Below are 11,656 nucleotides of genomic sequence, written 5' to 3'. Positions count from 1 at the left end.
TCATGTGGCTGCCACCGCCTCCGGCTGCTCCAGCTCATCTTCATAGTCCGAGATGTAGGACTCCATGCTCTGCTTGGCCAGCAGCTCTCTCCGGGCTTGAAGCCGCTCGCAGCGGGGGCAGTGGGTGGATTTGAAGCAGGATTTGTGGTAGCAGGCTTTGCAATCTGCGGGGAAGAGAACGGCTGAGAGTTGGCAGAGGCTAACACAGACTGCCTGACACTGTGCCCCCTGGGGAGGAATGCTCCAGGTTTGTCCAAGAGGACATTTCGAACGAAAGCCGTGGCAGAACAAGCACCAGAAGCGGGAGTCCAGCACTGTTCTGGAAACAGCAAGAAGTCACACTGCAGGGTCCCGGCACTGGCTTGCAAAGCCTTTGGGAGCACAGGCAGGAGGTTTCCTGCTCCGCACAAGGTCCCTCCCCAAACTTTCCTGATTCTCCAAGGAAACAGTGACTCTGCCCTAAGTTTTCTCTGGCACTGCGCCTGCCAAACCAAGGCTTGCATGTTGTCAGGAGCCATTTCAAGCCAGTTCAGAGGCAGGTCCCAAGCTGCAGGGACAAGCTCTGCTTGGCCATTAGTACTGGGCATTATCGAGGATGACTCCTGAAGGGGCCTGGGGATTTCTTGGCAGGCAGGAAGGGCACAGAGACAAAGTCTTCAGGCTGTCTCTGCTCTACGAGGTCAGCTCCAGCCACCCAAGCAGGGGCAGGGGAGCTGCGTGCAGGCTGCAGCTTGTCCCGTAACCACAGCAGAAGGGAAGCCAGGGCTCCCAGACACCCGCTCGCTGCAGTCACAACCTGACTGCCTGCTGCCACCGGGGCAAGCAGCTCACAGTGTGGTCAGGAAGGGTCCTACATGCTCCACCACGCCAGCAGCTCTCGCCAAACACCATTATAATGCTGATCCGCTGCTGTGATAATGCGGTGCAGAGACAGAGGCCACCCATAGAGGCACCCTGGTCTGGCTGGCTCTGGCTCTGTACCTCTCACTAGAACAAATGCAACTCAAATTGGAGGCAGACCTTGGTGGCCCCAGGGTTTGTCCCCTCTTTGTTTCCCCCCAGCATCTCACCTTCACACGTCCTGCACTTGTTGAGCTCAAAGGGGAAGATGATGTCGCCCTCATTCTGGCAGAACTCGCAGATGAAGCCTTTGGCTTGGCACAGCTGGAAAGAGAAAAGGTGAGGAAAAAGCAGCTAAATGCTCCTCATCTCCTTGACAAGCAGGGCAGGAGGTAGAGCACAGCAGGACACTGCTCTAACCATGTGGGACAGCCCTTCCCCAGTACGGAGCACAGCAAGGCAGAATCAAGGTGTGTCAGGGGTGAAAGAGAGCCAAAATGTGGTAACAAACATCCCATATGTCCTGGGTAGGGGCTACACGGAGCAGGCAGGAGCCATTAGCATTGAATCAGTTCATTTGGTGGCTGCCCTGCACATCAAAGGCCTCCCCATCGGTTATCTTTGCAGTAAAGCCTGCTCCCGAGGGTGTGGAGCCATGCAGGAGGCAGGTGAGGAGGCCTTACCATGCACTTCTCAACGTGCAGGCTGCCTGCCTTCAGGAGCTCCATCAGGCGAGGCACCAAGTCCCCTTTCTTCGTGGCACAGAGGTCGCTCAGTGAGTACAGGTGCAAATCCTCCGTTAAGTGGCCAGGCACTGCATCAAAGGACTCTAGGAGGCTGCAAGGACAGAGAAACCAGAGCTCAGAGCGACGCGACTCCCCGAAGACCCCTCTCTCCACTGCTTCTCCCTTCTCTCCCCTTCCACTCCCCTCTTCTCCCATTGCTCATTGCACAGGCTGCAAAGATCCCCCGTGGAAATTTCCATGGGACAGATCCAGGACGGTAAAACAGCTTCATCTCACAGCCCGGGACTCACTCTTTAGCTAGCCGGCACGTCTTAAACATGTTCTTCATGTGGAAAAGTTGGATTCGCAGCAGCTGGAGAGGAAGAGGGGACGCAAGAATCAGTAAACAAAGCACGGTCCCTGGCCAAACAGGTCTGCCCCATTTCCTGCGCTGGTGAAACAACCGCTGCTCCTCAGCTGCTTCTCCCCTGCTACCAAAGCGTTTATACCACGCAGGGCAAAGCGAGCACAACCATCGTCACATGCCCCAGGAGACAAACCGAAGCCCACCTGGACACCAGGCAGAAATTCCTTTTGAAATTCTTATGTTACTGGACAAAGAACAAAAGGTGAATGGAAACCCATGGTGCTGAGGTTTTAAGTCTCAAAAACTGAAATATCTGCTTCTCTCCAGCTTCCCTGGAATATGGTTTACAATTAGCAGCCACCCACCTCACCCAAACCCCACTCAGGAAGGTGTGGAAAGGGTCTTACCCACACTTGGTTGAGAGACTTGACTTTCCGGTACAGAGCAGGATTGATATCCTGCACGTTGAAGAGCGGGTCACTCCAGATCTTGCTCAGCAGGTCTTTGGAGAAGTTGCTCACGTAGTACTTGCTGAAGTCCCACTTGCGCAGGATGCGGCTGGGGATGACCGTCTGGGCGTTCTCGTGGCAGCACTGGCAGAAGTACTTCCCCAGGTACTCACAGTACCGCAGCCGCTTGATGTAATCTGGCCAAACCCAGGCAGACAGGGAGGTCAGCCGAGGCATGGGCTCTGCCCAACCACTTATTGGACTCCCAACATTGCTCAGCGTTTCCAACAAGTAAGGGAATCTTCCTTGTCAGTACCTCCTCCAGCCCCAGAGTGCTCAACACGAGGGTCTGCAAGCACCCCTGCCGACTGCAAAAGCATTTGGGACCACAGTCCAGTCTCATGCAGCCACATCTACCTACACGTTCAAGAAAGATGCCTGGTCAAATTGCTTTGCAGCTGTACCCACATCAGAACCTGCTGGGAGCTTTAGGACCCCAACAGACTTTGCCTTAGAAGAGTCAATATCTGAAATACCCTCCAAAGGACAGGCTGGCTGCTCTTTGCCTCCACCAGCCCCATGACCTTCTGGAGAAGGAGGCTCTGCTGCGGGTGGTGCACACCAATGTGCAGGCAGAGCTGGAAAAGGCAGCGTACCATTTCCCCAGTGACCTTGTGCTGAGCTCTGCCACCACCAACCCACTCTGTGTCTTCCCACTTGTTCACAGGTTCTTCCCCACTCTCCAGCTATGGGTCAGGATCCCAGCACTCACCAGGATCAGTCCGGATGCCACAGCCGGCACACCGGTAATTCTGCTTGGCCACAGCCACCTTCCTCCTGCCCAAAGACAGAAGACAACAAGCATGAGTTCAGTCCTGACGGCACCTGGCATCAGAAGATGGGCACTGGCATAGGTCTGGATGGCAGAGATGGCCACATGCTTTGCCACTTAGGAGTGGACTACAAACCCAAGGGGAAAAGCCCTGTTGTGCCCTGGTGCACACCAAAGGCACCGACCGCAGGCACTGGCCCTATCTCACAGCACCAGCTGACGGTGGTGACCACCATGGATTTACCAGGCTCAGAGCAGGGAAGCCCCAGCAGTCAAGCGGGAAGGAGAGGATATCAACCTTGGTGTTGACAGAAAAGGGTTGGAGAGGGCAGGGCCCTAGAGAGCCTTCGGCTGCGCAGTTCCTTACGTTGGGGCTGGGTGAATATTGAAGATGATCTGTGGTCGCGGTGGGGCCCATTCCAGGTTTCCGCGCACCCGAATCCTCAGCTTGTAGATGTCGGCATGCTCTCCATCGTCGGGAGAGATGGGCAGGGAGTCGGGGATCGGCAGGAGCTGGGAGAGGCAGGCAAGAAGGTCAGATCCCTGCCTGGTACCGTAAAGGCAATGCACCTGGCTGGCTTGCCAGAAACCTGCAACTGCAGACCTCTGGAAAACTGCCAGGCACCAAGCTGCTGCTCCAGCTGAATGGGGGCTGGAGAAGGGATGTCCCCAGGGGTCTGGGCACTCTGCTGCAGAAGGCTGCAGTGGCAGAGTCCTGCTCGACTGCATCCATCTCTGGAGGCTGGACAAAACCCCTCCTCCAGCTCCACAAAGGGATCACCAGGACTAGCTAAGCCCCTCGGCAGTGGGCTGAAAGCCAGGGGTTCAGGGGAGATCAAATGCAATCGGTGACCAGGGACTCACACCCCTACCTTCTGTGGGGCGTCGTGCTCGGGAACCAACCACTCCAATTCAGAGGCAGCTGGGAGCTGCATACCCTCGAACTGCTTCAGCAAGCCCATGGCCACTGCCTCCGCCGAGTTGGAATTGAGGAAGGAGTGGGATCTAGACAGCGAAGGAAGTGGTTAGTACTGGGTCTCACAGCTCTGCCCTCCTCACAATCCCACCTCAAGCCAAAGATGGTCCCTTCAACTCTGGTACCTTATTTCTGCACCGCTACACAGGCTTAAAATTGATATACATGATTGATTTCTGTCTTTGCAGCTGCCCCCAAGCAAAGCTGGCTAATGGCACAACAACAACTGTTTAAAAAGACAAGCGAAACATATCTTACTTAACAAAACCTGTGCCTGTTTGCAGGGGAAGCTGCAAAGTGAGAGCCAGTGCCTGTACAAGTCAGAAGTAACCACCCTCCCAGTAGAAACCTACCCAAGAAGCTGCCAGGCATGGACACACCTTTGTATCTCACTCAATAAGCAGATGGGTCCCTGCATCCCAAAGGGGTTCTGCTTTCAGAGCATTAACACAGCAGCTGTGCTTAAATCAGGTTATGATTCACCTCCCCACAGCCCCCATCTCTCCAGCCCAGGGCAGTACTGGGAAAGAACTGAGCACTCCACATGTAAGTCCCAGCTGAGAGGGGGGAGGCAGGGGAGGCTCACAGCCAGCAGCCAGTCCAGATGCTCCAGGTTGTGCCATACCTACTGGGAGGTATGGGCACCTCTCCTGACACCAGTCCATATCATATCTACCTCACGTGAATATCCTGATCATCCCAGGTGCTGCTTCCCAAATTTATGACTAGGACCCATTGCCCCACTGTTAAGTAAAGGGACGGAGGGCAGGAGGGAGGGACGTCCACTCCAGTGCAAAACAAGCAGCTGATGCACATGAAGAGCAGAGTTGGGCAGGAAGGGGAACTTGGTACCAAGATGTCTCGCCACGAGTCGAAGACGTACATGGACTCCGAGGAGAGAAAGGACTTCCTGCTGGAGTCTGGGTTCCTCTTGATGTCTGCATCTGAATCACAAACAGACAAAGTGGAGCAGATGGGGCACGGCAGAGGGATACACTTATTTCAAACCAAAGCTTCACTGCAAAACTCATCAAGCTGGTCAAAAGCATGTGAACTACAGCATCAACTCCTACCAGTGGCACTGAGCAGCAAGGAGAGGTGCAGCCTAATCAGTCGCTTCTCAGAGTTATAAGGAAAGGACATGGTGGGATGCTGTGAAAACAGTGAGCCTGGGGTTTGGGGGAGACAAGTGGCTGCTGGTACAGGTCACACACCGGGTCCTAGCAGTGACATGGCCTGAAACAGTACGCACACAGGAGCTAGGAGGGCAAGGTTAGCAGGAAGGTTTAGTAGCTCTCTACACACAGTATAGATGCTGCAGGGGATTAGCAATGGGATGCAGAGCACTTCTCTCTACTTGACTGCAACCTGTAAGATCAGACAGTGGCCGTGCCACAGCTGGTCAGCAACTGCACAGCTGGTGCTGGTAGCCTACACCTATCACTCCAGAGACATGCCAGCGTCCATGCAGGGAGCCGTCCAGCAGCCACAGGGGCCAGCCCTCTGCAGAGGCCACAGACCCATGTCCCGAGGAGGAAAGGGTCCAAGATAAGGTGCAGGACACTGGGGTCCTGCTCCCTCCACCCCTCCATCAGTTCCCCAACATCCCTGGGCTGCCTCGCATCCCTCCTCAGTGACAGTCTCGGGTACCAGGCAGTACCCAGCAGTACCTTCATCACTCATCTTTCTTCCACTCTGGCAGGTTAAACCCTGACAGGGAATTCATCTCAACAGTGGAAGGACCCTGGGACTCTTCCCAGGAGTACACTCCCAGGAGTGGAAGGAGACTCTTCCAGCAGTACAAGGCAGGCAGAAGCAGGCAGAAACCCTGCTTCATTGCAGACAGACTCCCAGAAAAGGGAAGGAGGGCATGCAAGGGGAAAGTACGACATGTTGGGACAGAAGAGAGGCCAATGCCACAGCCTTCAGCCCAGCAGGTCTCCTGTTTTGTACCTCTGGGGTACTCTGGGAATGATGTCTGCAGTGACTACATGACCCCCAAACACAGGCTTGCAGCTTGCCCTGACCCAGTGGCTCAGTGCCAGGATCAGGGAGGCACAGCTCGGGGTCCCTGCTCCTCCACCCCTAGCACGTCGGCTACGTGGACCTGCACAGAGGCCATCTGATCCCGGCCAGGCACCAACCACACATCGAGGCCAAGGGAATCACAGTCTGGCTGAGTGAAGAGTGTCAGTCCCCAAGCCATCGGCTCCTCTAGGAAGAGTGGGGCTGCCCTGGCAGCAAGGGGAGCAAGTCCCAGTCCTGGGTGTAAACTGACAGACTCACACTAGTGGAGTTCAGCATGGATACTTGAGCTTCCTTGTTTGACATCCATTACTAGAAACAGGCACAAGAAAGCATCCTAATGCTAAAGAATCTGCATATCTACATCACACAGACAGACTTCTAGCTGCAGAAAACAGGGAATTTAGGCAAACGTAGCCCCTCAACCACATAGGGCACTGGCCAGACATACCTGCCATGCTCTGGCACCTTCAGCTCTGCGCAGGAAGGGGCCACATGGTCCCAGACTACGACGAACGCGAGCTAACAGCAGGGCACAGGGAAGCAGAGCCAGCAGACTCAGGCACTGGCACTGTCTCAGGGATGGCAGAGGGAGCCAAATCTGACCCTAGGCTCCCACGGGGGCTAGCAGTGGGATCCTGCCACCGCTCGCTTCCCAACCTTAACTGCAGGCAGTCCCCAAAAACCTCCAGTTAGCTGCCCAAAATGCCTCTGCTGCCAATGCTCTCACCAGGTAGGATAGTCCTGAGGAGGCTTGTGAACAGCCCCCAAACCCAAGGACGTCACCCTAGCCCTCGTATGCCACCTTCAGGCCAGGCCGAGCACCCCTGGATTAAACCCCTGGGCTGTAAACACAGGACACAGCAGGGCTGACGAGGAAGCTCTGAGCACCAGCATCTCCAGCAGGAGCAATGCACTGGTGCCAAACACCTGACAGGAGAGATTGGCAGCAGCCCACATAGGCTGTTCCCTTGCTAAAGCAAACAGGGAGCACATGAAGGTTATTTAAATACAGCCAGCAGACCAGAAGGATTAACTAGTAGTACTGCAAACAATAAAAACACTAAACAAGACCTGGCTGCATGTGATCCTGGTGCCCAAGGCCTCCAGTGTGAACAAACTGTCTGTGCTCTGTCTGCTCTCACTAGTTCTCTCTCCAGGACTTCTTTCTGAAAGGATTCTTCTCCAAGTCAAGTCTAAGCCAGATGGGGAGGGTTGGCTGTGGTTTGGATCAGAGCTACAGCATGCCAGTTTTGGCAAGCGAGGCAGGATAACGCTCCCCAAGGCACTTGGGATGGAGACCTTGTCCCACACTGTAGAAGACTCTGCTCTCATCCAGCCCAGGCTCAGCCTTCAGCAGCTACAGAACCACAAAGCTGCGCCAACACCCTGCCAAGCCCTACTCCAGGCAAGCCAGGTCTTTACCGCAGCAGGTACACTTGGTATATCCAAAATACTGCATGGCAAAACACCCTGGGGGATGGTGCCCACGGCACAGCTCCTCTGCCTCCTCTCTGCTCCATCCTGCCATATCATCCTGCCATGGCTTTTCTTGCTGACATCTGGATGATGGCTCCCAAATCAGGCAGATTTCCAAGAAGTGTGCACGTGCACACACACACACACCTTGCACACACACGCACGCATGCCACAGGGGAGCACTGCGGGGTACTACCTGAGAACAAGGAAGCCATTGACACTGAGAGGCCGTTCTTGGACATTTGAATCAGGTTAGATCCATCGTTACCATCTGCATAACATGGTGATGACAAAACAGTTGACTTCAGTGCTTCAGCCAGGCCAAAGAGAAAGGGCATAATACAAGAGCAGCACTCACACGAGAGAAGCCCAGAACTGAATTCACAGACCCCTCTGTGGGCTTCAAAACTGAGCCCAAAATCTAGCCCTCAGGGACTGAAAGGAAGGCTTTGCTGTCAACAGTCAAGAGATGAGAAGTTTATAGCTGGAGACTGGACTGCTCCATCTTCTTTTTAAAGTCAGTGAGATGGAGGTAAGTCATCCACATGGACGTAAGTCATCCACCTCGGAGGATGAAGGAAAGGGACACCCAGGGATCCAGACAGGTCTCCTGTGGGCAATAAGCTCAGCCACTCAAGCTGCCAGGAGCAGAAACTACAGGTCAGGATGTGACCAGTGCCCACCACTGCCACCCAAGAGGTAAGTAGTCAGAGCTATGGCTCCTTCTGCCTGGGGAGGAGGAGAGCAGGATGGCAGCTCTCTCACCTCTCTCTAGCTCTGACAGATGCTCTATGGACCAGGCAATGAAATGGAAACCACCTACCAGCCAGAGGCACTGAATGCTAGCGGGTTACAGAGGATTTCAAAGGGAAGTCATGCCACCACATGAGGGAAACTGGTTGCTTTGCTCATGCTGAGAATTCAGCCATTTGTTTGGGAAAAGCCATCCTGAAGGCCAGAGGGACATGCTCTTCTTCAGCGGGACTGACCTCAACACAACCACACCAAGGAGAAGTCTGACTCTACGCAAGAAGCCAACACAGCCATTCCCTCCTACCTCGGATCTCGTACTCTTCCACATCCTCTGCAGAGCCAGAGTCAGAGAGCTGCATGGAGCCGTGGGAGCTGAACTGGGACCCGCTGTCTGTTGCCACAAGACCTGGGAGAAATGCAGCACAGCCAGGCCATCAATGGAAGTGGTCTGAAGGGTCACTGACAGCTAAGGGAGAAGTTGATAGCCAGGTATGGCCAGGGCAGGGAGGGATGGAGTTTAAGGATGGAAAAACACTATGGGTTCAAAATGAAATTACATTCCATAACTCCATGCCAGCAGCATACAAATGTTTTCATTGTACAGTTTCAGTCCCATTACGGTCTTCAATAGCAGCAGAGTTTCACAAATCTCTGCACCACCCCAATAGCGATATGATTGTTTCCCACGAACGGGCAGGAAGGCAGGATGCTGCAAGGACAGGCAGCAGACAGAAAACCCACATCCCAGTAGCTGATGAGCCCAAAACACATCACTCACTGTCTGAGCCCATCTCCTGGCAGGTAGGGAACAGGTGCCTGGTGCGGATCTGCTGGCGCCGAATGCGAATCTTTTGTTTAAGCTCCTGGATCTCCCTGTCACTGTCTTCCTCCTCTTCCTCCAGATGCCGGCTCATCATGTTGCATTTCATTAGCTCAATGGCAGCAATGAGGGACTCTGAGATGCTGAAGTGGGCATTCTCCTGCAAAGCACCAGCAAAAGCATTCAGGGCTGTACCATGGAGAAACTAGGAAGACTTGGTAAAATCTTGTTCCCCACCTGTGACACGGAAGAGCTTATTACTCATGGAGGGTGGTAGAAAGACCTTAATCCCTGTTGATGCCACAAAACCTGACTCTTCTAGGAGGACCTAGAAACTAAAGCCTTTTTGGGCATCAGAATACTCACAAAACACAAGGGGCATCCTACGAAGAAGATGTGAAACACATCCACTCTGGGGATTCAGCACATGTCCCTGAGGAGCCCTAACACGTTGCAAAGCTGCCGTGTGTATGCTGGATGGGCAGATCCTGGCTGGCAGACAACATTAAGGAACTCAACCTTGAGGTTCTGTGCGCAGCTCTATAGCAAGAAATACTAAGGGATTATCTTCCCCATGGAGAGAAGTATCACTGAACCTGCCTAAGATACATTCTCCAATGCACACAGACTGCTGTTGCCTCCCTCACCTTCTCGAGGTCTGCACAGCTGCCGAAGTCCTGCTCAGAGAGATAGCTGATGAGGGACTGCCCTTCCGAGGGTCTTCTGAACATCCCTTCCCCCGAGCTCAGGTACTGTCCAGAGTCTAGAAGAGACAAACGTATAAGTGAGGGACCCGCTGCTATCCACATGCTAACAAGCCCTGCCAGTGCCCAGCCAGCATCCCACAAGCAGGTGCCAGAAGCTGAGGCCACCGCAGCCGATGGAGGAGCCTAACCAGGAGCGAGCGTCCCCACTGAGGCTGGCTGTACTCACTGTACTCCATGTAGAGGGAGCTGGGTGTGCTCAGTTCACTGTTCTGGGTGGAAGCAGAGACCGGCCCTCTCCCTCCGCCTGGATCACTGTGAGACTCTGGAAGGGAAGACGACACCAGGCACACATCAGTATTCGGGAGGCAGTCAGCCATTGCACAGGGTGAAATGAAAGGGGCTTAGCATCACACGGACAGGCACAAATGGATGGGAAGCAAGGAAGGACATCCTCCTGCTCCATGCCATGGCTGAGGGGAAGCTGAGGAAGGGACAAAACCAGAAAGGCATTTCAGGCAGGAGAGGAGAAGAGGAAAGAAGGAGAGAAGCTCATGAGAGACACAGAGCAGTCAAGACCTGAGCCTTCCTCTCTTTACCCCCTAGCAGAGCTGGGGGGCACAACAGTCTACAGCAAGCGTCTCTGCCAGCCCCTTATTATCTCCGAGGGAAAAGTTATCCGCCAGGGCCGAGAGTCAGGACACATGGGGAAACCTGAGCCACCAAAGGATCTGTGGGGCTCCCAGCCCTGCAAAGCAGCCTGGATAACAGCGGAAGGAGGCATCTGAAGGACATACTCTTGCTTAACTAGAAACCAGCGTTCCCTCGACACAACCCTGGAGCCTGGGCTGCAGTGCTCAAGGTGACCCACACAGGCTGTGGGCAGGGCTCTGCCCCACGCACGCACTGTGGTGCGGCTCCCTGCCGGGCTGAGCCGGCGGGGACTGCCAGGAGCTGGCCTGACCGGAGACCAACAAGGGATGGTGCTCTGTGGAGAGCCACGGCCCCGGGGAGCACCTGGACAGAGCAGCTGGGCGGTGGAGGACTGCTGAAGGAGACCGAAAACACCCCGACTGGAGTGGGAGAGGAGCATACAGGTGTAGGCACAGGGCAGGCGCCGGCCCACATCCTGACATCCGAAGCACAACAGCATCCTAGAATCATTATGGTTGGAAGAGACCCCACAGATCATCAAGTCCAACGCGACCATGCCCACTAAACCCACTAAACCATGTCTCGAAGCGCCACATCTAAACATTTTTTGAACACCTGCTGGGATGGTGACTCCAGCACCTCCCTGGGGAGCCCGTTCCAAGGCCTAACAACTCTTACAGCAAAGAAGTTCTTCCGAAGATCCAGCCTGAACCTACCCTGATGCAACTTGAGAGTGTTTCCTCTCGTCCTGCTGCTGGTTACCAGGGAGACGAGACCAACCCCCGCCGGGCCACACCCTCCTGCCAGGCAGCTGTGGAGGGCCATCAGGTCTCCCCTCAGCCTCCTCCAGGCTAAACAACCTCAGTTCCCTCAGCCGCTCCCCATCAGACTTGTGCTCCAGACCCTTCACCACCTTCGTTGCCCTTCTCTGGACTCGCTCCAGCACCCCAAGGTCTTTCTTGTCGTGAGGGGCCCAGAACCGAACACAGCACTCGAGGAGAGGCCTCACCAGTGCTGAGTACAAAGGGATGC

At 54.7% G+C, this 11,656-nt stretch overlaps 1 protein-coding gene across 1 annotated transcript in view; it reads right to left on the bottom strand.

Moving 5' to 3' along the window:
- Window positions 1–11,656, bottom strand: part of KIAA0226 (KIAA0226 ortholog) — a 19,573-nt gene continuing 7,917 nt past the window's right edge. Inside the window, exons 8-21 of the mRNA XM_009696213.1 lie at window positions 10,200–10,295; window positions 9,914–10,029; window positions 9,225–9,426; window positions 8,751–8,852; window positions 7,890–7,964; window positions 5,073–5,133; window positions 4,086–4,218; window positions 3,581–3,726; window positions 3,154–3,218; window positions 2,340–2,578; window positions 1,877–1,938; window positions 1,524–1,677; window positions 1,071–1,164; window positions 1–164 (exon numbers count right to left, since the gene is read on the bottom strand). Coding sequence (XP_009694515.1) covers window positions 1–164; window positions 1,071–1,164; window positions 1,524–1,677; window positions 1,877–1,938; window positions 2,340–2,578; window positions 3,154–3,218; window positions 3,581–3,726; window positions 4,086–4,218; window positions 5,073–5,133; window positions 7,890–7,964; window positions 8,751–8,852; window positions 9,225–9,426; window positions 9,914–10,029; window positions 10,200–10,295 — 1,709 coding nt within the window. The remainder of the gene's footprint in view (window positions 165–1,070; window positions 1,165–1,523; window positions 1,678–1,876; window positions 1,939–2,339; window positions 2,579–3,153; window positions 3,219–3,580; window positions 3,727–4,085; window positions 4,219–5,072; window positions 5,134–7,889; window positions 7,965–8,750; window positions 8,853–9,224; window positions 9,427–9,913; window positions 10,030–10,199; window positions 10,296–11,656) is intronic.

Source organism: Cariama cristata, unplaced genomic scaffold (assembly GCF_000690535.1).
Source record: "Cariama cristata isolate BGI_N322 unplaced genomic scaffold, ASM69053v1 scaffold28292, whole genome shotgun sequence".
Taxonomy (NCBI): domain Eukaryota; kingdom Metazoa; phylum Chordata; class Aves; order Cariamiformes; family Cariamidae; genus Cariama; species Cariama cristata.
The sequence above is the reverse complement of the archived record's forward strand: the minus strand, read 5'-3'. Positions and strand labels throughout refer to the sequence as shown.